Genomic DNA, 24840 nt, shown 5'->3' with positions numbered 1-24840 from the left:
TCTTGGTTGTTCAGGAGACGTGGCAGTGCAGCTGTGGTGTGTGCCAGCGGCGTGGCGAGGGTTGTGCAATGTGTCTGCGATGGGGATCCGGCTGGCATCTGCTCTAGTTCTCGGGTGAGCGCCAACGATCCGACGGTGCGGCGCCTTCGAGCCTAGGCGAGAGGGAAGGGTTGCTCTTCGGCGTTGGGAGCGATGTTCTTCCCTTGTCCTTGGGTTCAGACAGTTCACACCTCTCTCTGGCTATCGGCTGATCATTGAGGCTTCTCTGTTGCTCCTCTCTGTGTTGACTATGTGCAGTAGGCTTCGACACTTCTAGCAGGGCGCTTCATGTATTTTTCCTTTCTGATGTAGTGTGTGTTGCATTGTTAGCTGTTCACCAAGCTCCATTGTATCTTTCGGTCGCTTTTGCTTGGTGGTCTTGTGTAATCCTGGCCGGTTGATGGCTTCGTTAATTCAAAGTCGGGCTCCCCTTGAGCCTTCGTTCTAAAAAACTCGGGAGACAAGCCACCACATGGAGCAGTGTTGCAATTTGCAAGACAGACGGCATCCATGAAACAGTGTTGCAAGCAGTCGACAGACTACAAAGCTGGTCGCCCATGAATCAATGCTACAACCGTCGAGTGCGGATGTTGCAAAGGTGGACGGCGATGTTGCAAGGGCAATGGCTTGCGCTCCACGTGCCCATGCTACAACAGGCAGGACGAGGTGTTGCAAAGACATCGTACGAGGGTGGCAAGACGCCTGCTGCTCAAGCAGTGAGGCAAGCTGCTGCGACGATGGTCGGCACTATTGCAAGAGGGGCATGGTGCTCGAAGCGAGGCCCTTTGAGCTGTAAGAGACACCAACACTGCTGCAAAGCTCAACGCCGGTGCTGCAAGCTAATCGCCGGGGTGGAACAGTGCCGGAGGCTCATGGTTTCCTTGCGCGAGCGGGGTGGGAGGTGAGGGAGTTGTAGGGCGCAAGCGTAGGGCAAGGCGCAAGGCGATCTCCTTATTGTTTTTTCGTGGTATGCGAGGGAGGAGGGACGAGCTAGGGATCAATCCAATGGCTCGTGTTCCCCGCACCAGACAACTCTCTCAGATCGGTTGGCTGACCGCTAGCGCTGGTCTAAACATTTTGCTTTCCATTTCGTTGTAGTATTATTGCGCGACAAAAAACAAAAGACTTTTAACCATGGACTGTATCACTTGCTTAGCAGAAATATCAATGTTGGTAGCACGACAAGCCCACATGGCAAACCGAGAGGCAAGATTTTGCCTAGGCCAGCACTACTTGTGACGCCAGAATCCCAACCGGACGGCCCTTCCAGCCGGACGTAATCGTACATGACCCCCACGAACACGCTGGACGCCCTCGGCTGCGTGACGCTGATGGTGTTCTCCCCTTGCACCAGCAGCCGCCCGTCGATCGGGAACTCGAAGCTCCACCACCTGCCGTGCTCGCCGTGCCGCGCGATCGCGTTGTCGTCCCCGAACTCGGGCGTCAAGAACACTCCCCCGGCCGGCCCCTTCCCCGTCGCCCCGTTCACCTGCACCTTCAGCTTGGACATGTGCGCCGCCGCGAGCGCGATGCGCAGCGTGTAGGTGCCGCCGCCGGCGACGCGGGGCAGGTTGAACCGGATCCGCCGCGTCGTCGGCACGTTCTCGCCGTTGCCCGTCTTCCTGCACCATCAAAAGTTACCGACTGATTTGTCTGGTACAGAGCGAACGTGGCACCTCAAGCTCAGGTTTCAGTTAAGTATCAATGGCACCTTGTGACATGCGCGAAGAACCAGTCCTTGAAGGGGTTGCTCACGCCGATGGTGAAGACGGGGTCGCCGGCGGGGTACAGCTCGGCGTACCGCTCCCACAGCCCGTACTGCCTGTACTTGTCCCTGGCGACGAAGAGCTTGCTGAGGTACCTGGGGTTGGGATCAGGGACCAAGAACTCGGCGGCGCTCCGGTCTGGCACGCCGATCTCCCACAGCGTCGGCCCTGATCGGGGCGGCTCGAACACGAGCTCGCCGAGGGCAATGGCGACGCCGGGCACCACCGTTACTGGATCCGTGCGCATGTAGTCGCCGAGGACCCCGGGGACCCAGGCGTAGAGGTTGTACTCTCCTGCCCGGACGTTGCCGATGGCGAAGCTGCCGCCGGTCGCCGACGCCCTCGTCCAGAACTGGTAACCCTGAATCCATGGCAAGTCGGCAACAAGGATGAGCATATCCAAAAATTTCTCATCGAGTTTCGGTGGGTTCTTTGCGTGTCTATGTACCTTGCTCTCCGTCGCCCAGGAGCCGGGCTGACCAGGAGCGGCGAGGCCGACGTATGCCAGCCGGGCGGGCACGTCCTCGCCGCCGCTCGTGTACCTGTCTCTGACCATCAACCGACCGGTGACCGAGCCCCTTTCGCCTGCCTTGTGGAAGTCCGGCGACTCCGGGAAGCTGTACGGCCATCTGCTCGCCTCGACCTCCGCCTGCGCCTTGGCGTCTTCCCACAGCGCTCCCCGCTGTGGGTTGGAGTTGAGGTAGATGAACACCGGCCCCATGACCTTCTTCCAGTGCTCGCCGGCCTCGATCTTCGCCACCATATCCTTCCCGATGTAATGAGTCCCCATGAACATCTGCCATTTCACATCAACCACATGGGTTTGGCTCTTCCCGGGACACAAGAAAGAAAGATCGAACACTCACGGTCAAGGAGGTGGGGCCGATGTGGGAGGTGAGCTCGCGCTTGAGGGGGCCGCCGCTCTTGAACTCGTTGCTGGGGGTGACGACCCAGAACCCCACCGGCACCGGGACGCCGCCGCCGCCACGGGCACCGGCAATCCAGCCGTCGACGCGGTTGTCCTTGTTGTCCATCGAGTACTGGTACTTGTCGTCCACCTCCCCCGCGAACTGCGGCTCCGACGGGTGCACGAGCAGCACGGCCTCCTTGTACGCCAGCGGCACGGCCCGGGGCGCGTCCCGGTCCGCCGCCCCTGGCATGTACCTCTGGATCCCGTCCGAGACGGCCATGTAGTTGAACGTCGTGGGGTCGAGCTTGAAGACGAGCCGGGCCTCCGAGACGTCGATGGCCGGCCAGCCGCCGGCGTGCTCGAAGATGGCGTAGCAGTAGAACCCGGAGCCGCCTCTCAGCATCACCAGCCTGGTCATGATTCATGCATGATGGACATCAAGATCGACTTCAAAATCATGCCGTCCATGAAATGGAATGATGGCGTGGTGCGCGCACCTCTTGTCGACGTTGAGCGGGACGCCGTTGAGGCGTGTTGGGTCGTAGGTTCTCATGAAGGAGAGCTCCACTTGCTCCTCGCTGGCAGATACCACCCTGAACTCGCTACCATCCAACCTGAAAGCGCAAAGTCAGACCTCCCTTCCATTAAGCAAGGCGTAAATTTTATCTCACCAAGAGACAAGGTGTAAATTTTGCCTACAAAATTATTAGCAGTGAGGCACTGAGGATATGTACATGTCGTTCATGCCCGTAGGATATCCCGATCCTGGAAAGTTCCAAACTACATCCCAGTACCTGCAAATTTTCAGATACAAAATCACGATTCAAATTACCATGAATTATATAACTGCACATAGGCCACTTAGATAGTGGTAAGAGCATCTCTAGCAGATCCGATAAAAGCGGTCAAACCTTCACATATAGGATACATGTTTGAAAAAAACGCACTGAATAGATCCTGTAAAATAGCATGCCCGTTATTTTTTACAGGTTCTCGTGTATTAGAGCACCCATCCGTCATATGTGGAGGATTTGAGCCGTTTGTTGAGGATTCTGTAAAACCGGTCAACGCTGGAGCAGGGGCCTGGTGACGCCGCGCGCAGACAGCGAGCAGGCGGAGGAGCTCGGCAGCGGCCGACCGGAGCATCGCCGGAGCACGCAGCGGGCCGGAGCAGTGCCGCTCTGGCTGGCCGGAGTTCGAGTTCGTTCATGTGTGCATACCAGCGAAGAAGAAGCGTGAGGTGAAAAGGAAGAAAAAAGCTTTTACGGTATGGATTTACGGGATCTGTTCGTTCGATGCCTTGCGACATCATAAATTCGTTTTAAAGGGACCTATACACTGTTTATGTTTTTAAGGGACCTCGCAACTCATTAGAAGACCCCACAACGCTTTTCTAGGACGGCATAGCGAAGGCGTCCTCCCGTCCCTGTGGCAGAAAGGACGACAACGGCGAGGTCTCCACCACATGGAGCTCTAAAAAATGTCTACTATATTTTTTCACATATCTAAAATGGTATTATTACAACAACAAAAAGTTTTCACGAATATTAAAATATTCACAAGTTTTCAAGAAGAAGTTCACAAACTTTTAAAATACTTATGATTTTTTTAAATGGTCATGAGTTGAAACAAATATTGGTGATTTTGTTTTTTTTTAATCTTTGAATGTAAGCCATATGGCTTTTAAAAAATGTTGGGTTTTGAAAACAATCTGTAAAAACATGTTAGAGAATATAAAAAAGTGTTTGCGGATTTATGAAAAAGTTCTTGAATCTTAAAAAGGTTTTCATTAGTTTTCAAAAATGTTGGTGGATATTTTAAGAAATGTTCATCAAATTTTAAAATTGTTCTATTAGTTTAAAAAATCCGTGGATATTTTAAAAATATTCATAAATCTTAAAAGAAGTTCATGAATTTAGCAAAATGTTCATGTACCTAAAAAATAAGAAAAATAAACATTAAAAATCCAGACATGATAGACATACCCGCCTGATATCTCATCGTTGTTGAAGTAGAGGAGGTTAGTGTCGTCGACATAACGGACGGCGATGATCTGGCCCTGCGGCTTGGACACTGCCACCTGCACAATGCCGTTGTCCACCACCACCTGTTGTATCATGCAAACCCTTACATTATGTCACATTATCTGCACACGAAAAAATTGTAGGAGTACCACATATCCGACGACCTCAAAGAACCGTGCTAAATTCACACATCTGGTTTTGATGTCTGCTGGGAAACCAGTATGCATCTTTTTATTACATTTGGAAATTACTTTATAGACATACTATAAAGTAAGATTATTATTTTTTGGCAGTAAGACGCTGTTCGGTATCGCTCCATTCCACAACTTCACTTCCGGCTCCGCGGATTTCAAGAGTGGGTGATTACCAAACAGGGTCTAAAAGTCGCAAGCAAGGAGGAGAAACGGTTAAGAAAACCAACCAGCAGCTGGTAGCGCGCGCACCTGGTGCTGATCTTCCTGCAGCGTAACGCCGGCGCCTGGGGTCCCTGGAGCCGCCGCGCGCGCCACGGGCTGCAGCTGCGACGCCGCCGCAATGACAGAGAGCAGGAACGCCATGACCGCCCACGTCGACATCGCCGTGCATGCATGCGTCGCTGCCGGAGCGAAAGAAGGAGGTCGACCTCTTGCTGCAATGAAGCTTGCCGTGGACGGATCCTTGATGCATATATAAGACCATCTCTAATTCCCTAACGTAGGAGAAAAGCGATTCGAAGCTCTCTTGGAGCCGGTGGAATTACCCGTAACGAAGATTCTATGCGTCGGAACGAAGAAGCGAACTTAGCAGCTTGCATCGGTTCCAATGACTTTGCGCCGACACGCAACCAAGCGGGAGAGGGAGACGATTATTTTGACCGTGCAAAAGCATTGGCACCATGTATGGGGGAAATGGATGCTTGCACCAAAGGATTTTCACAGTATAGGAACGTTCGCTAAAGTTTTCATGAAAAACTAGGCTCGAGTTTTAAACTCATGAAATGAGGCTGCAAAAATAAACTCATGAAATAATTCTTCGGAAGTTCCGGTGCATCCATCTCCTTGTACTTTTTAAAATCAAGTAACATTTTTTCTTTTTAAAACTCCATTTCTTTTCTTTACATCTCCAATTGTTTGTTCGCAACGACTCTGTGTTTTGTCATGTAGAATTCAGCACCGCTCGTCCCTCCGCCCCCGGCATGCAAAGGAAGGCTATCGCCTTCCTGCCCCTCACCGGTGTTGGATCCATCATCCGAACATTTCGTGGTTGAGGACTGGAAGCACGGAGGCGCTGCAGCGCGTGGCCGCACCCTTGGAGGTTTTGGTTTGCTTGGCATTGGCCAGAGCCGCGGAATTATCCATGGTCAGGGTCAGCAGGACGGCAAGGATGGCGTCCACTGGGCCCTCGGGTCGCGGAGCCGATGACCCGTCTCCTGCAGTGAAATCGCGCCAGTCCTGAGAGTACAAAAATTCCGTTAAAAATTAGGGTCGGGGAATACGTCACAAGCTAAAGTAAGGGTGAGTCCTCGAACCTTGCCCGAGGTGCGCTTCACTCGATAGCCGATGGGGGTGTTATTTTCAGGATTTGTGTAAGGTTGAACCAACTTGCAAGGCCAAAACTAAAGATTGAGAGAGGCTCAGAGGGACCGACGAGCATCCTCGGTTTGAAGACCGGTTCAGTGCCTACTGACAGAGTCCTGGATTAAGGTGTGCTCGGTGTGTCGATTGCCGGTCCTTTGGCTGGGCTGAGCCCCCCCCCCCCCCCCCCAAGCTCATCAACTAGTGGGCCTCGCCCATCTCGGCCAAGTACGCCAAGAAGGAATGACCAAAAGACTTGGCGCACACTCCAAAGTTTAGGGGTAGTATCCAACACGTTTGCCCCAAGATACAACCGATTTATGTGTAACCCTAGGCAACCCCGAGATATGTATAAACCGAGGTGCATGGACCGTAGAGGGAGGATCTCATTCACATACGATCTCACGGTAGATCACCTGTATTTTTTACCCCATCCACAATAATACAATCAAAGCAGAAGTAGGGTAATATCTCTTTGAGAGAGCCCGAACTTGAGTAAACACCGTGTTTCCTATTACTACCGTGCCAAGGCTACCAGGTCGGGACCCCCTACCCGAGATCCGCCATATTTAGCTCGGACACGTATTGCTTGATGAAACTATGGCGGCTGGTGAACAATTTTTGATGATATGTTTTTCATGTAAGACTACAATGGTTGGTGCATATTTTGAATGTTATGTTTCATATGCATATTTTGGATGGTATATTTTCACCATAACGCCATTTTCTAAAAAAAGAATGTTGTATATGGTTAAAAAAATTGCCCACACTCATTCTTAGATCAGGGCTGACAATGGGGATTACCCAGGCGGGTATTGGACTCACATCCCCGTCCCCGCGACAACCATCCCGTCCCATCCCCGTCCCCATACCCGCCCATGAGGATAACAACTTTCCCATTCCCCATCCTTGTCGGGTTTTCTATCCCCATGGGGAAGCCCATACATGCAATCAACAACAACCTTCAGTAGCATTTATGTAGAAAAAACAACATTTCAACATAATAAACAATATGTGTGGCTAGATTAGCCATTTCTTTTGGATTTTTGGGTCAAAGGGACAGGATTGGTAGAAATTTGGGTAGGTATGGTCGGAATTACCCGCGTCCACCTTTTTTAGGACCCACATGTAAGGCATTCATGGGTAAGGTAGATAATGGGTATGGGTAATGTTATCCCATCTTCATCGCAATCTTGTGCGCTGGGTAAGATATTTGACCCACCAGTTTCCCCGTGGGCACAAAAAATCTACAGTGATGGATATAAGCGCAATTAAGTTTCGGGGAGTTAGAAGCTCGACACCCCCCCCCCCCCCCCCCCCCGCGCGCGCGCGCGCGCGCGAACCATAGAGCCAAAAACCATGAACCATGATAGAAGAGCCCCCCGCCCATTAGTAAATATGTCATAGTAGCCTCATTAGACCCGTGCCCATTCTCACTTTACCGAGTCCGAACAACTAATTTGCCCTCAATTATCGTATAAAAATCACACTCAATTCATAACCCAGATAACTCCTACAACTGTTGAGCAACAAGGTGACCAAACAAACCTTCTTTCGATTCCTGGAAATCAACAACCACAACTCCTTTCGAGGAATTCACAGCCATAGGGATTCTCACGATTTCGTAGCCCAAACAATGGGACCTCGCTTTCACTTAGGCCTCGTAGGGAACACTGGGAACTGCTCTCGTGTTTAATTTTTTTGATCCCAAAACTCAGGAGCTCCTATTTAGTGCTTAAGGTGCCAAGATGCCTCTATAGCATACACTATACGACGACCATTTAAGTTCGCCCAACCGCTACTCAAACCGCCTCTTGACTCGTTTGTGCTTTTTGTGTGCTCGTTCCTCTGTTGCATGGGCGCCAGGGAAAAAATATATTATTTTTGTGTTACTTTTTTAAAAGTTGGTGAAATAATAAAAAGTTCATGTTTTCTAAAAATACTCACAAAATATTGCAAATTCATGAGTTCTGAAAATGTTTGCAGCTCTGGGGAATGTTTTGCGAAATTTAAGAAGTCCCTAAGTTTTCAAAATGTTCATATTTTTATATAAAAACACAGGCACACACGCGCACACACACATCAGCAAACCTTTTTGCTTTGATATGGGTACGTGCTCTGCATGGACGGGTCTAGGTGGAGGTCCAGAGTGAGAGTTGGTGTCACATTGTGGCACTGCATTGTAACTACACTCCCATGAACAAAAAATAATCTGTTTTTTTTACTATTCACCCGAGCTCATTTGAGCTCTGATTGAGAAACTTCACTCCCCTTTGTCTGTGCTATTCATGGATTTGATGCCTCAAGATACTTGAATCTCAAACAAATACCCATACTTCTTACATCCGATTCTCTGGAATCAAATATAAAAATTGAACTAGCATGCAACCCAAGCCTGAAGCAGTGACTGTTGATTCTCAACCCGCAACTTACCCAAGTTCTCTGTGTTATTACACCAGAAATGCCACCCCGCTCCCTCGGTTTTCTCCATCGACATGTTCTCCTCCACACGTTATTTCTCCCCCCTCTCTACTTGTGTGTGTGAGAGAGATAGAGGCGATGCATGACTCTTTCTAGGTTTCTGACGCCACTCACCACGTCCGTCACCCCCGCTGGCTCTAAAGCGGGCAGATCCGAGTGCACGCCTCCTTGTACTTCGACCATCGAGCTCCCTACGCCTCCCCGATGTCTCCCTACATCTCACCGGAGTTCCACCTTCGCCGCCCCAAGCGTGACCTGCGCGCATATCAGGACGAGGTAAGCGTTTTCTGCCTCTCCAAATATGTATTCTTGGAGACCGGCGCATTCAAAAAATATTGATTTTTTTGCGGGATAGAATATATATTCTTTTGTTCATTTAAAAATCCGATGCATATATGTTGTATTTGTTTTTATCTACTTGATTCTGGTATTCAACATGGATTTTAAAAAATGTTTGTGATTTAGAAAAAAAAATTGTTTGCACACACAAGTTTTTAGAAGTGCATATTTTCATAAAATGAACCAAAAAGAAAAAAAACAGACAAAACCCGAGTGTCAGTGCACGTGAAAGCTATCGGAATCAGCTGTTAACGGGCTGGAAACCGCTCCAAAGCCCTGAACACGTCCAGGCCAATTCGGGCGAAAACACACATGTAGTACGTCCTGAGAAAACACACCTCTCCCGCCCACGCTCCCGCTCCCGCTCCCGGCCACGTCACCGATCCGCGCCACCCCTCCTCATCCACTCTCAGCCATCCATCTCCATCGGACGGTTCACAGGCCGGATCACGCGGATCGCTCCCATGTCCTCCCCGGAGACCTCGCAGCTATAAATCCCCCACACGCCACATCAATCCCCCACACCACCACCGCCGCAACAACCACCACCACCAGCAACAAAGCCAAGCTCGCCGGAGAGGGAATCGTCGAGGATGTCCGGCCGCGGCAAGGGAGGGAAGGGGCTGGGCAAGGGCGGCGCCAAGCGCCACCGGAAGGTGCTCCGCGACAACATCCAGGGCATCACCAAGCCGGCGATCCGGCGGCTGGCGCGGCGGGGCGGCGTGAAGCGCATCTCGGGGCTCATCTACGAGGAGACCCGCGGCGTGCTCAAGATCTTCCTGGAGAACGTCATCCGCGACGCCGTCACCTACACGGAGCACGCCCGCCGCAAGACCGTCACCGCCATGGACGTCGTCTACGCCCTCAAGCGCCAGGGACGCACCCTCTACGGGTTCGGCGGCTAGGCCGCGCGAATCGATCCCCCCACCACCAGATTTGTGCTCGTAGCTAGCTATGGTTGTGTAGTGCTCATGGGCTTGGGTGTAATGGCCGCATCTCGCTGCTGTGTGTCCTGGCCTTGACTGTTGTTTGGGCGTAGTCCTGGGATGAAATGGAAATCGAAGTGGTTTACCCTTAATTCTTCTGCAATCTCTCACCCTGCTCATGTTAATTTGTGTTCGTTGGCCTTGACTGTTGTTTGGATGTAGTTCTGAGATGGAATTGAAATTGAAGCAGCTTACCCTTGAATTCTTCTCCAATCTCTCACTCTGTTGATGCTCATTTGTGTGAGCAGTCAGAAATTACTAATTTCCCACTCTGTAATTTACCCCTGAATTACTAGTTTACCCTTGAATTCTTCTGCAATCTCTCACTCTGTTGATGTTGATTTGTGTCTCTCGCTCTGTAATTTGCTGCCTCCCAAAATCAACCGTGTGGGCTTCAGTGTACGGTTGATTCAAACCGTCGCTGCATTTTTGTAGCTTGCGTTTTCTCCGATTCCACGGCTTGTCCTGAACATTTTCTATACTCCGTCAGTTGAACCAAGTTTCAGATAAGACATGTGCTGCCCATTTCGGATCTGGTGAGCAATTTGTACTGTCATGGGAAGCAGCTGCCCTTTTTGTGCTCGTTTCGAAAATAGATGCCTACCTAAATCAACCGTAACAAGTGTAAGCTGGTTTGCTTGGCTGAACATAGATTTTTTACTACCTACCCCAACTTTTTGAATCGATTAGGAGCAGTTGATTTGTTTTGCTTAAAATGCATAGCATGAGCTGAATGCATACTGATTTCCTCTCAATAAGTTGCTCTGTCGATGCGCAGTAGTCAGATCTTACCTGTGCGTTCTCCAATTCCCCGTTGATGTTTCAAGTTCTGCAATCAGTTGCTCTGCAATTCTCTGCCCCCAAATACAATCGTGTTTGCTTCAGTGTACCCTGGATTCGAACCAAATCGCATACTCTCGAAACTTAATATGCTGACCGGACATTCGAATTGTGATGATGGCAAGCTGCTGATTTCTTTTGGCCTTTTCAAAATAGATATTGACCATCTGAATATCTGATGTGTCTTTCTGAATTGCGATGACACGCAGCAACTGATTTGTTCGGCTGAACATGGATTCTAGACTACCTAACCCAACGATTTAAAATCTGAGTGATGGTAAGAAGCAACTGGTTTATTCTCCTTTTCTTTATGCGGGAAGATGCAACTGATTTCTTGGTCACAACATACATATGAGCCAAATTCAGATGGAAAAAAGACATGAACCGGGGGACCTCAAGTTGCAAACATCAGGCTGATGGTGTCTGGGTTTGCTTTACAGCTACCCATGTACTTCCTCCGTCCCGAAATGTAAGATGTTTTTTTATACTATCATAATATAAAAAGTTATGTATCCAAGGATTTCTATTATTGCCTTAATAATGCTGAGATGTCAGCCTGAAACGATCAAAGGAGGCGCATAAACATAAACGATCAAAGGAGGCGCATCTCTAACTGATCCTCTATCCTAAAAGTCCAAAATGTGCCGCCTATCTCTTTTCTTTATACTTTTTAAATGTTTAAACTTTTCTCCATCTAGCAAATTACTTAAAACTTAATAAAAAAATCAAACCCAGATTTTTGTACATAAATTTATTTTTATATTATTTTAAACAAGTTAATTGCATAATTCGACTATGGTACCATGTTAGCATAATACTACATAGTAAAATTAAAGGGTCCATGTGTAAGGAAAATCATACTGTATGATTTAACAATACAATATCCCCAAGACCCATATTTGTACATGTGGGTCGTGATTACTCGAAGTGGACCCGGAAGACTCACACTATTAGTTGTCGGTCCAAATGACTTGAGTGGTATATGTGGTGAAATCATACTGTTTTTTTTTTGCATTTTTAGATTTAAATGGAGATATGTTTTAGAAACAGATATGGTTTTGTACCATTCGCCAAAAAAAGAAAGATATGGTTTTATATGTTGTAGATGGCATTAAACGTTAAGGAAAAGAAGAACATCTGGACGATGTTTATATATACACGGCTGTCGAAACTGAAATTTGCATACTATACGTCCGATAGCAAACCCTAGCAATAACGCTCCGTATTCATCTGCCGACACCACTGCCATGTTACTTCAGGTGTGTTTGGATTGTGGCCAAAGTGCACCCTACCAAAATTTTGCTCATGACCTAAAGATTAGTCTTTGTTTGGATTGTTGCCAAATTTTTGGCATGCCAATGAACTCTAGCCAACCCTAGTTCATTTTTTCTTGCCAATATTGGCCAAATCATGGGCAACGAAAACCTCAATCAAAATTTTAGCTAGCCACTGCTTTGATGGGGCAACCTTGGGCATAAACCAAACACACCCTTGAACTTTGATGGAGTAACAACCCTGTTATTTCCATACATAAAGAAAACTTTAATGACACAGGGCCAGCTTAGGGCCTAGGCGGGAGGGGTGCCCAAGCCTGGAGGGGGCCTCAGTGCTCTTATTTCTGCATAGAAGGCCCATAGGCTGACCAGTATTCGATATAGCAAGCAACCGTGTACCCTCTTACCCCCACGCGCACTTTGGGCCTGCCCAGTGAGGGGCCGGGAGCCCTGGGTTTCTTTATCAATTTCCCTTATTTGTTTATCTTTTCTGTTTTTGCTTTTTGATTCTTCAAAAAAATGTACAGGATTTTTTTTCTGAATTTCAAGAGTAATTCACGAATTAAAAAAATGTTTCTGGATTTAAAAAAAGTTAAAACTTGAAAAATGTTCTTGAATTTTACAAAAAGTTCATAGATTCAAAAAAATGATCCCGACTTTGAAAAAATGTTTGCGAAATCAAAAAATCTTCATATGTCTCGAAAAAATGTTCACAACTTCAATTTTTTGAACGAATTTGTAAAAATGTTCACCTTTTCAAAAAAAAAGTCCAGGAAATTGCAATTTTTTCATGACTTCACAGAATGTTCACGATTTCAAAAGATGCCACAAATTTTTAATTTTTTTTTTCATCATTTAAAAAATATCACGATTTTTAGAAATCTGCACAATTAAAAAATCTTCGTGAATTTAGAAAATATGCATGATTTCAAAAGTAAAATTGCGGTTCAAAAAATGTGCATGAGTTTGAAAGGTGTTCACAAAATGAAAAATAAAAAGGAAACAATAAAATAAAATAAATTATAATGAAAAATAAAAAGAAAAGATAAAATGAACATGAAAAAAAGAAAAAGAAAAAATAAAAAAGAAAAGAGAAAACGTAAAAGAACGAAAGGAAAAAAAACTGTCTAGGAATGTTGTAGAATATTCACAAAACAAAAAGAGGGAGCCTGCCCTACTTTGGCCGGCCCAAATTCAGGTAGCGAAGAGAGAGGTGCGTGTTTAGTCGACAACTGTCGACCTACACGATAAATAGGAGCCGCCGCTCACGATGATCCGATCGCCGCCGCTGGCTAGGTTCAAGCCCTATGCTTCCCCGTCGGCGCCGCTGCCTAGGATCGCTGCCGGTCGCCGTCCTGACGGCGTCTTTGCTACCCTTGCATCGCCCTTGCCGGTTTGCGTCGTTTCAGTCCTGCTACACATACCACGAGTGCAGCCGTCGTAGGGGACACAAGGTCAGACCTACGATTTATGCCATGCTTTTGTCACTCGGTAGCTGAATCGGTTGTACTGCTAGCTTGTGGGTGTTGGGATTTGCTGAATCGGTTGTACTGCTAGCTGACGAATCGCTAATCACGTTTGGCTAACATCTATGGATTAGTACGTGGTGGTTTTAAGTTTGTAGTAGCTGCTAATTAGTCCTCATTATTTGAAAAGACTAGTTTTGTGGCACTGCTGGTGTGGTAATTGGTCTAGTGTTGAACACTTTAAATTCATCCAATTGGTCAAGTCATTGTTTTATTTGCTGAAAGAATTATGTCTATCTAAACTCTATTGCCCTGTTATTGTTCACTAAACTCTTCTTAATTAAGCTAGGACATGTAGATCTATCGTGTATAGGGAATAAAGCAACCCCTTTTTTTGCGGCCTCCAATAATCGTCATTAACCAAGCTTTTACTCCCTCCGTTCCTTTATGTTAGGTGCATTTTTTTTTTACAAAATTTCCACAATGTAAGGTGTATTTGCTGTAATCTTATATAATCCCTCTTCTACCCCTCCATCACGTACATGGAAGCTAGCCCCCTCACGCTAAAATCAAGCCAACCCATGAATGCATTCGTTGGAAATTAAATGCTCCTATCCTTAGTTAGGAAACCATCGTGCAAAAGGACACCGGCCACCACTTCTCCGATGGATTCACCGGCGGCTTGCACTGTATTCCATCCTTTGCGTGGCCTCGCCCACCAGCGCCTCGGCGATCGACCTGAGCAGAGATGGTGACACAACGGGTCAAGTAGTACCCCGGAGTACATAATCTGGTTCAAGGAGTATGGAAATGGAATACATACAGTACGTACCTGTGAAGCCTGCGTTGCATCCACTGCGTGGCCGGGTCCGTCTGCATGTTGGCCTCGCGCGCGTCCCCGCCCGCCGCCACGTTGGCCGTGGCCGAGCCCGCGTCCGCGCCCGCCTGCGCCTTGGCCGCGCCCCGCGTCTTCCGCCGGCGTGTGTACGTCAAGTCGCCCGTGCTCCGCAGAAGCAGCTCGCGTGTGTTCAAGGAGGTCCGCCTCATCGTCGGCTTCTTTGCTGGCATGAAGTCGATCATGCTCGCCACCATTGCCGTCATGAAGGGAATGCTCTTCTTCTACATGGAGCCTGCAATGAAAAAATTATCCCGCTATTACTGCAAAAAGGTGAGATTGCACAAGAACATACCGTCGTCGGAGTCGTCAGAAGCTAGCCAGTCATAGTCGTATCCAAGATCACAGGCCCTGTCTTCATTCTCCTCAATTGAATCCCAATTAGGTGCTGGATGCAAGTCTAGATCAACCATGCTTTCTGTTGGCCACGTACTGGAAGAAGGGGGAAATGAAAAAAACCAGGCGGAGTTGACTCATTTTGTACTCGAGAACATATTTTAAAATCTTCATTCTGTTGGCGCCAAGTGACTTCCCTCCCTTTTACTGTTTCCCGCGCGAGCTCCTTTTCCTATAGGAGGCAACACAGTTATTTGCATCGCTGATTTCTTGGGATACGGGGATTGCATGTGCCATGCAAGGCCGGCAGCGTATCTGCATGCAGCGGCCAAATCAGTGGAGGCGCACCTAATTGATTTCCAACGCTAAACCAAATCAGTGGATTCCAACACCAAATCTGCATGCAGCGGCCAAGTAGTAGCGGCCAAGTAGTACCAGGGGTAGTATTGTCCCAGATGCTCCAAAAATTGCTGCCTTGGTTATCGAGCTGGAAAAAATGCATCTTAGATAAATGAACGGAGAGAGTATTAATTAAAGCTAGGCCATGTAGGATGGAATAAGAACATAGATTTGACCCTTTTTTTCCTACAATTTTTCCCATATGATTGACATGTATCTGTTGTGGTGTGCCTTTCATGAGCAAGCATCACCTGGCACGAATTTTTCGAGGAAGAAAAGTGGGATTACTGATTCACACACTCCTAGCACACCGAAGCCGTGGAAAGCACAGGTACATACAAGCCCCCAAAAGAGTCTAGTACGATATGGAATTTCGTTGCCCAAAAAATATATATGAAATTTCTAATATTTTTTTGTCATCTGCTAATGTTAGGGTGCATCACTCGTCACCATCGTGGCTTCTTTAAATAAAGCGACAACGGCTAGAGAGAAGATATGTATATATTATTTTATTCAAACAACACACGTACAGTAGGTAATAATAACTTGTCGCACTACATTGCCTCCTCTCTAGCCGGATAATTATTGTGATACTAGTAATCATGCACGTGCAACGCACATCTCGACAAATTACAAAACAGTAAAACTGAGATAGCTATGCACTTTCACAGTGATTTGAGAACCATGAACATCCGATACATCTTATATATGCACCAAATTGTTCGGTGCTCCGCCCTCCGGCAATGCGTCCCCCACCTGAGTTAAATGAAAGCGCTCGCTGCTCCTTAGACTGCTCTCATGGTGTTCTCATGAACTGGGCCAAGTCCTAGCCCACAGGGCCGCGAGGGAATTAAGACCTTTAGGCCTTCGATCGAGTGTACTTCGCACTGATGTAATCTTGAACCAGCGGATGACCTCCCTCTCCCTTTTGCCACTTTCTCTAGTAGTGTCATTTTGTCTGTGTTCTGTTTGCCTCCTCTTTTCAGCCGGTTCATGACAATTGTTGCATGCATTTCTGGAGGCTCCTCAACCTCTGTTTTCTGGAGACCTAGTTGACTCCAACACCAACAGCCTCTCCCAATGGTGTCCAGTTCCCCACCTCAACACTACACCAGAGTATGTACAACCATTGATGACAGATGAGGCAGGCAATCGGTGGTAGTTATGTCAATCAAGAGGTTATTGGTAGCGGAAGCGAATGGCTTTGAGAAGGAGATTTGTCCGATGGGCAATGAGAAGGCGATAGTGAAGGTTTTGGTGCACAAGAGGAGGCGGCAGCGGATGTAGCGGAGCAGTTTGGTAGCATTTTCTGTTGAGTAAAATTCATCAACAGTCACTAAGCTCGTTCGTCGCGTGCAAAAAAGTCACTGAATTCAGAAACTGTAATGTTCGGGTTGACAAACTTGTTTCGCGTGCGCACATACGGTCACCGCGCCCGTTTTCATACGTATTTTGCTTGCGTGGCGCTGTCTCACTCGCTGTACGTTGCCACCTCATCGTTCGAGGGACTGCAACAACGAAATGTCGCAACTGGAGGGCCATATCGCAAAAATGCTACCACGTTCGTACTGCAGTTTGCAGAAAGACCCCTCGAGCCCACCTCGACACCGTCGACCCGCTTCAAAACCAGTCGATTCAGGGAAAGAGAAGAGAAAGGAGGAAAGGAAAGAGGAGGAGGCGACGCTGATCGCCTAGGGTTTTCAATCTGACGCACGGCGGCGGCGGCGGCGCCTACGCGTGTGAGTTCGCCGTCGATTCGAAGCATGGCACCGCGGCTGCGACCTGATGGAGAGCCACCCCCCGTCTACGGTGAGTGATCGCCACCCCCCCGCTCCTCGTGTTCATGTTCATATGTCCCTGTTCCTCGTGTTCATGTCCCTGTTGCTCCTCGTTTTGGATGTGATGCATTGCTTGGTCTGGTACAGAAAGTATGGTTTTGAGGGGGGTTAAGCCTGGCTCTGTTCTGTTCCCTGATAGCTATGAAAGTATGGTTTTTTAGGGGGGGTTAAGACTGACTCTGTTTTAGGCCTTTTTCCTACGGTTTGAAGGTAACAGTTGGCACATGTTAGTCATGCAAAAATTAAGCCCGACTATGTTTCTCTATTGGGAACTGAATGACACATGTTAGCGTTAACTGAACTTGTCTACAGTAAAATGTTTACTAACTGAATCTATATGCTAACTGAATCTATATGAACTAAATTTTTTAGCCAAGCGGTAAACTGAATTAGTGAGCTATTTGAATTAACTAAACTGAATGTATGAGCTAACTGAATTTGTGAGCTATTTGAATTAACTAAACTGAATGTATATACTACCTGACTGTATGTGCTAACTGAATTTATTTGCTATACATATAGGTGCTGATCTAGAGGATATGTTTACTGTGGCTGTGAATTATGGTGGGTTTTTCATTGGAGAAGGCACAAACAGGTCTTACATCAATGGACAAATGGCATGGTTTGATTACTGTGATAGAGGGTATTGGTGGTTGAGCAGTATCCAAGACATGCTGTGGAAATTATCCTTTGATATTTCTGGGTCTGCAAGGGTCTTCTGGTCTCTGCCTGGATTTGAGATGATGCCCAATGGCTTGGCAGAAATCAGGTCATGTGAAGACACAGAAAACATGTCATGTGCAGTAGCACTTGGGAACAAGTTACTGTGCTTCTATGTTGCTACTGACAATAGCATTAAGCAGAGCCAGGAAACAGGTCAGGTTCATGATGATGTAGTTAGGTTCCCTAAAGCTGAGCTGCCACCTCTCATTAGTCCAATGAAGTCAGAGTTACACAACTCAAACAATATTGCAAATAGGGCTAAAAGTCAGAAAAGGAGGTCACCATTAGATGAAGATTATGACACAGATTCAGAGTCAGATGATGAGGACTATGTTCCAGAGCTTGTGGATAGTGACTACCACATATCAGAGGATGATGATGATTTGTATGATGATTCAGTTGCAGGCCTACATGATTTGAAAGGGAAGAAAGTTGTAGAGCCCAGCGAGGATTCAGAACAAGAGGACCTACAGTTGCCTGATTCAGATGATGAGGAATTAAGGTTGAAGTTCAAAACATTTGCACCAGAGGACATGTTGAATCCTACTTTCAAAGTAGGGCAAGTGTTTGACTCTGTTAAATTGCTGAGAAGGGCTATCAAAGAGTATAGCTGCAAAAACAGAGTGTCTATACAGATGCCAACAAATGACCAACGGAGACTTGCTGCTAGGTGTGAAGAAGGTTGCCCCTGGTACATGTGGGCTTCTTATGACAATAGAAGCAAGTGCTTCATGATAAAGAGATTAGTTGATGTGCACACTTGTGCAAAGAAGTGGAAAATCAGGGGTTTTAGTTACAGATTCATTGCAGAGAAGTACATTGAGACTGTTAGAGCAGATTAGAACATCAGTTTGATGAATTTAGGAAGGCTAGTGCAGAAGGATTGGTGCATGAAGTTCTCTAGATCAAAGCTTGGCAGAGCAAGGAAGTTAGCTCAGAACTTAATATATGGAGATGAAGATGCCCAATACAACAAGTTGTGGGACTTTGCAAGTGAGCTTAGGAGAGCAAATCCAGGAAGTACTTTCTATCTTGGTGTCAATGAACAAGGTAGGTTTGAGCATTGCTATTTTAGCTTTGATGCAGTCAAAAGGGGCTTCATGGGAGGGTGCAGGCCAGTGATTTGTCTGGATGGATGCCACCTGAAGACCAACAGTGGAGGAATTTTGTTAACTGCTGTTGGAGTTGACCCAAATGACTGCATATTCCCATTTGCATTTACTGTAGTGGGAATTGAGGACACAGAGAGCTGGAACTGGTTTATGCAAACTTTGAAGAAAGATCTTGGAATACAGGACACATCATTGTGGACTTCTATGTCAGACAAACAGAAGGTAACTTACTGTCCAAGTTTGTAATGTATTTTCTACATTTTAACTAAGTTATATGCATGTTGAATGAACTTTTCAAATGTTTGACTCTATTTGTAGGGCTTGATCAATGCTGTACAAAAGTTTTTCCCTTAATCAGAGCATAGATTCTGTGTGAGACATCTATGGCAGAACTTTAACAAAGAATTCAGAGGAGAAGTTCTAAAAAATCAATTATGGAAAATTGCAAGATGCACAACAACTGATAGGTTTGATGAGGCAATGGAGGAGATGAAGATCATAAACATTGATGCATACAGTTGGCTGGAAGAATTACCCCCTAACCAGTGGGTGAAAGCTTTTCAGAGAGACTGGCCCAAATGTGACCTCCTGCTCAACAATATTTCTGAGGTTTTCAATAAGTAAGTCAAGTAAACCTTGATCTCTAGTTTATCAACATTGCTCTGTAGCTCACAAACCTTTTTACTTAAATTCCAAATTCCAACACATGATCATGCCATTATGTAGGTATATTCTTGAGGCAAGGGAACTTCCCATTCTAGCAATGATTAAGAGAATTTTCAACCAGCTCACAACAAGGATGTGCAACAAAAGAGATGAAGCACTATTGTTTACAGGACCCATATGTCCCAAAATTCAAAAGAAACTGGACAAGTACACTGAATTGTCCAACAATTGTTATCCATTAGAAGCAGGAGATGGTGTTTATTCTGTTGCTAGCATGGGTAGGGATTACATTGTGGAGTTGCAGAACTTGGCATGCAGCTGTCAAAGGTGGAATTTGACTGGTATTCCATGCCATCATGCAGTTGCATGTATGAGAGAAGCAAGACTTAATCCAGTGGATTTTGTTAATTCTTGCTACTCAGTTCAGAGCTACAACAGGGCTTATGCTCACTTCTTGATGCCACTTAGAGACATGACAGAGTGGAACCACATTGTCCAGTGCCCTAACATTGATCCTCCAAAGTATGAAAAGAAAGTTGGGAGGAAAAAGAAGAATAGAAGGAAACAACCTGAAGAAAAACCAAGCAAGAAGGGAGGGGTGAAGCTGTCAAGGCATGGGGTCATTATTCATTGCAGCCATTGTGGTCTTGCAGGCCACAACAAAGGTGGATGCAGTTCTTACAAAGCTGGCATGCCACCAAAAAAGCAACCCAAGAAGAGGGGCAGAACAGTGGTAGCTGAGTCAGATGAGGAGACTGAGCCTGTGATTACCCAGGTAACTTCAGTGTGTCCATTACATACAATTATGTTGCTTTTTTATGTGCACTAACTGGAAAGATGTTCAGGATCATACAATTCATGGTGATCAGGAGTATATGTTGCTAGGACAACATGAGAGAGCCACATATGCAAACTTGGAGGAGACCATGTTGAAAGAGATGATGGACAATGTAAGTTTAGAATGTGAAACCAGGCCATATATTGTGCATGATCATACAATGTTGTTAGAGTATTCTTTGTTGTTGTGTTCTTACATGATGCCATGGCTTAACTTTTTGCAGCTTCCACCTCCTACTCAACCAAGAACTCACCCAGGGCCATTACCAGATTCCACTTTCATTGCTACTGCAAGAGAAGCTGTTGCCTCTGGTCCATCTGTGGGAACCAGTATTGCCCAAAAAGCAGAACAAATGAAAAAAGAGAAATTGAGGCAATTTGAAGAGAAGAAAGAAGCAGAAGTCCTGAGGAAGCTACAAGAAGCAGACAAGAAAGCACAAGAGAAGAAGGCTATAGCTGCGGAGAAACTTCAGAGGAAGAAAGAAGCTGCAGAACAAAAGAAGCTTGAAACACAACAGAGAAAGGCACAAGCAGCAGAGGAGAAAAGGAAGGCACAGGAGGAGAAGAAGCTAGCTCAAGCAGCAGCAAAGGCAGCTGCTGCAGAAGAAAAGAGAATTGAGCAACAGAAGAAGAAGGAAAATCAAGCAGCAGCAAAGGCAGCTACTGCTGACAGGAGAAGTACTAGAGTTGGTTCAAGCTGGACAGGTTACTACCCAGGAACCAGAACATCCATGTTTGACGTATTCAAGGATTGAACCTTGCAATGCATTAGTTGATGGTGTTACTGTGATTGGCTACTCCATCAGAGAGTTTATTTTGGTGCTTGTAAAGCAATAGTTGATGGTGTTATATCATATGGTACTCTTGTTTCTCCTTTTATGCTTCTCAAAGATTCTATGGTACTTGTAGTGCACTGTTAATTATGAGAGTACTGTGGTTATGCTGTTGGAGTACATATCATGTCCACTTTCCACTTTTACCTTCATATATTTGATGCTGATCATATATAATGGATGCTGGTCATAGTTGATCCTCTGTCCATCTTCATTTAATTTATGTTTACAATGTTTTGGAGGTTTGTCGACAAGGCCTCGACAATAGCCTAGGTTGGTAGGGTTGTGAAGGCTTGTCGACAAGGCCTCGAAAATGGCCTAGGTTGGTAGGGTTATGGAGGTTTGTCGACAAGGCCTCGACAATAGCCTAAGTTGGTAGGATTATGGAGGTTTGTCGACAAGGCCTCGACAATAGCCTAAGTTGGTAGGGTTGTCAAGGGTTGTCGACAAGGCCTCAACAATGGCCTAGGTTGGTAGGGTTATGGAGGGTTGTCGACAAGGCCTCGACAATGGCCAAAGTTGGTAGGGTTGTCAAGGCTTGTCGACAAGGCCTCGACAATGGCCTAGGTTGGTACTCATGAACATTACATTGCCACATATTGAAATCAAGTCAGGATTACAGAAGGTACTAACTTTGCAATCTCAAAATGCAACTACTCCTACAACAACCATCACAAGCAGTAGCACAATAACACATTTCAACAGCTTAACTACTTCAATCCCTAAATTCAACAGTGCCATCATCAACATCATCATTTCACCCTTCTCCATCTCCTTCCTTGCGTCCTCCTCCTCCTCCTCCTCCTCCTCCTTCTTCTTCTTCTTCAACATGGTGGCCTCCTCCTCCTCCTCCTCCTCCTTCTTCTTCTTCAACATGGTGGCCTCCTCCTCCTTCTTCTTCTTCAACATGGTAGCCTCCATCTCCTGTACAGCTACATCTTCATGTCCACTATCATTCGGATGACCATGCTCAATGAGATATGCCTCATAATTCTGCTCCCAGTGCCAAAAATCGCATGTAACCTGCACAAGACATGAGTGATGTAAGACACACACACACACACCCACACACAGACACACACACACGCACACACACAGAGAGAGAGAGAGATGCTACTACGAGGTCAATGATGATACCTTGTGCAGTCCGAGCAATCGATTAAAGGGAGGCGCCTCCCGGAGTTGGCGGCGGACGAGCTACCGAGGCCTGCCATGGCGAAGAGGATGAACAATCGGCGGAAAAGATATGACGGAAAAGAGAGGAGGAAACAGAGGAGGAAACAGAGGAGGAAGCGACGAGACGAAGAAGAACAGAGAAATTGGGGATTTAGGGTTAGGGATGCGGCGGAAATTTGGGAAATTGGCCCGCCGTGGCATTTTGCATAAAGCACCCTCCCGTCGCGATATTTCGCTGCTGCAGTCCCTCGAATGATGAGGTGGCAACGTACAGCGAGTGAGACAACACCACGCAAGCAAAATACGTATGAAAACGGACGCGGTGACCGTATGTGCGCACGCGGAACAAGTTTGTGAACCCGAACATTACAGTTTCTGAATTCAGTGACTTTTTTGCACGCGACGAACGAGCTTAGTGACTGTTGATGAATTTTACTCTTTTCTGTTTTGATCTGAACAACTGATGTGGTAAAAAATTGTGTCTGTCGTACTCTTTGCTCAGGTTAGATAAAGGGGGTCTTCACTGAACCATGCTGGACTTCACGTGTACAGGATCTGTTTTCAGACAACTATCATCTTACGTAGCAACTTCTGTAAATTGGACACAGCTATCAACTAAATGCCACACACTGTCCATATTATTTGTGAAAAAAAGAGACATAATCTGAACGAAACAGTCGTGGAACAAACTGAAAAAAATATCAACATATATCCCTTGCAATGGGTCAGAACGAACAATGGAGTTGTTGATTAATCAATCATAAAAACACAATCTGAACTATTTCCCTGAAAAAGAAGTAAAATAAAATTCAGAACTATACCGGAAAGAAAAATCAAAGCATGTCTATGCCTTTCAATGGATCATTGGAAACAAGGTAGTTGTTGTCTTGCTGCAGGAATTTACGAATTCATCAAGTTCCAAACTGGGCCGCATGGTAGGAAAAGACCTTTTGGTATTCCACATGCCGTTCAGATCATGCAGGTTAGTGGTATTCTTGCTTCAGTTTTGCCCCTTGTATTTTGTCTGTCACTCATTAAAAATTTCACCTAATGATGCATCTCTCTGTGATTCAATTCTATTGACATGTAACTTGCACGGTGCCAACACAAGGAATATCACATTTATTTTTCAACTGAAGACATTAAGAATAGCAAATGTACATCTATAAAGTGTCACTCTATGTCCTTCCATGTGCCAAATAAACAAAGTTAAGAATTAAGAAACAACCAGGCATGTCCTATTTCCTATTATATTAAGATGACCTAGCTAGGTTTTCTTGCTTATGCATCACTCAGGAAAAATAGCATGTCACATAAAGTTCACAGAATCATCTTCCAGGTGCCATACACTGTCCATAGAAAAGAAACTGGAAAAAAAAATCAAATCCTGAACCCTACAAGCTACACACAAGTTATGAGTGTCTGGTCTTGAGGTGCAGGCCTTGGTGCCATAAACGGCAATGTAAGACTGCATAATAACAAAGATAAAACACAAACAAGTAGAGCTGGTACCAAGTAGCAGTCTGGCAAAGGAGATGAATCACAAGTGTAGCTTGAGTAAAGGAGGCAGGAGCCAAACTTGAGTAGAGTACAAAAGAAAATATACAAGTCGCTAGTGTAGAAATACAGGGGAGATGGCATATTTTTCAGTAAGTCACAACAACCCTTATTTCTGACTGCAGGGTACTATTCAATCTTCAGAAATAAATGATATGCAATGCAAAAACTAATGAGAGTAATCTTTCTATAATTAAATTAACATACTCAGGCAAAAGAAACATGTGTTACTGGTCCTATAATTAATAGGCATAATATGAAATCAACAGAATGATCCCCAAATTTACTAATGTGTATCATCAAACTTATACCCAAACTTGTGTTCTAATCATGCATTATGTCCTTAAAATTGCAGAGATAAAATCTTCAGTCGCTAATCCCTAATTCACTTGTTGTTGTGAAGCTGCTGAGGGGCAGGGCAGTGCTGGCATCCAGGGGCGTGGCGTCAAGCCACTGGGGCGCGAGGTGGCTGTGTCCACGCGTGCTCCCGCGGCACCCATGGAAGAAGCCTTGGCAGGGCGGCGTCCTGATGAGCAGTTGTAAGAGGAGGGTGATGGGGAGGTTAGGGGGCACCTCGCAAATCCTGGTGCCCTTGATGCCGAACCATTTGAGGGTGCAGCCTGTTTGGGCTAGAGCGAGCTCACCCTTGCAGGACCCTTCCAGCTTCATGGCGTCGCTCCCCTTGAACAGATCCACCATGCAGATCCCGCACACCGCCTCCTCCGCGCTCCTCCTTCTCTCCTATCTATCTCTCTCACATGGGTGACTCAAGCCACGGGACGGCAGGCAA

The 24840-nt window shown here is 46.3% G+C and overlaps 2 protein-coding genes and 1 pseudogene across 2 annotated transcripts; 2 read left to right on the top strand and 1 right to left on the bottom strand.

Moving 5' to 3' along the window:
• Window positions 1–1162: 1162 nt before the first annotated feature.
• On the bottom strand, window positions 1163–5374 carry LOC125514896 (uncharacterized). Its single transcript, XM_048680269.2, has 8 exons — window positions 5183–5374; window positions 4701–4822; window positions 3450–3509; window positions 3213–3329; window positions 2672–3125; window positions 2254–2601; window positions 1751–2166; window positions 1163–1661 (listed from the first exon to the last, which is right to left on the bottom strand). The coding sequence occupies exons 1-8, from the start codon at window positions 5312–5314 to the stop codon at window positions 1184–1186; spliced, it is 2127 nt and encodes a 708-aa protein (XP_048536226.2). The 5' UTR covers window positions 5315–5374; the 3' UTR covers window positions 1163–1183.
• A 4265-nt stretch (window positions 5375–9639) lies between these two features.
• On the top strand, window positions 9640–10311 carry LOC125516061 (histone H4). The gene has a single exon (XM_048681549.2). It carries the CDS (start codon window positions 9706–9708, stop codon window positions 10015–10017), a length of 312 nt encoding a protein of 103 aa, XP_048537506.1. The 5' UTR covers window positions 9640–9705; the 3' UTR covers window positions 10018–10311.
• An 8091-nt stretch (window positions 10312–18402) lies between these two features.
• LOC147963739 (uncharacterized) lies at window positions 18403–21239 on the top strand (annotated as a pseudogene).
• Window positions 21240–24840: the final 3601 nt, after the last annotated feature.

Source organism: Triticum urartu, chromosome 6A (assembly GCF_056163025.1).
Source record: "Triticum urartu cultivar PI428250 chromosome 6A, HENAU_Tu73, whole genome shotgun sequence".
Taxonomy (NCBI): domain Eukaryota; kingdom Viridiplantae; phylum Streptophyta; class Magnoliopsida; order Poales; family Poaceae; genus Triticum; species Triticum urartu.
The sequence above is the reverse complement of the archived record's forward strand: the minus strand, read 5'-3'. Positions and strand labels throughout refer to the sequence as shown.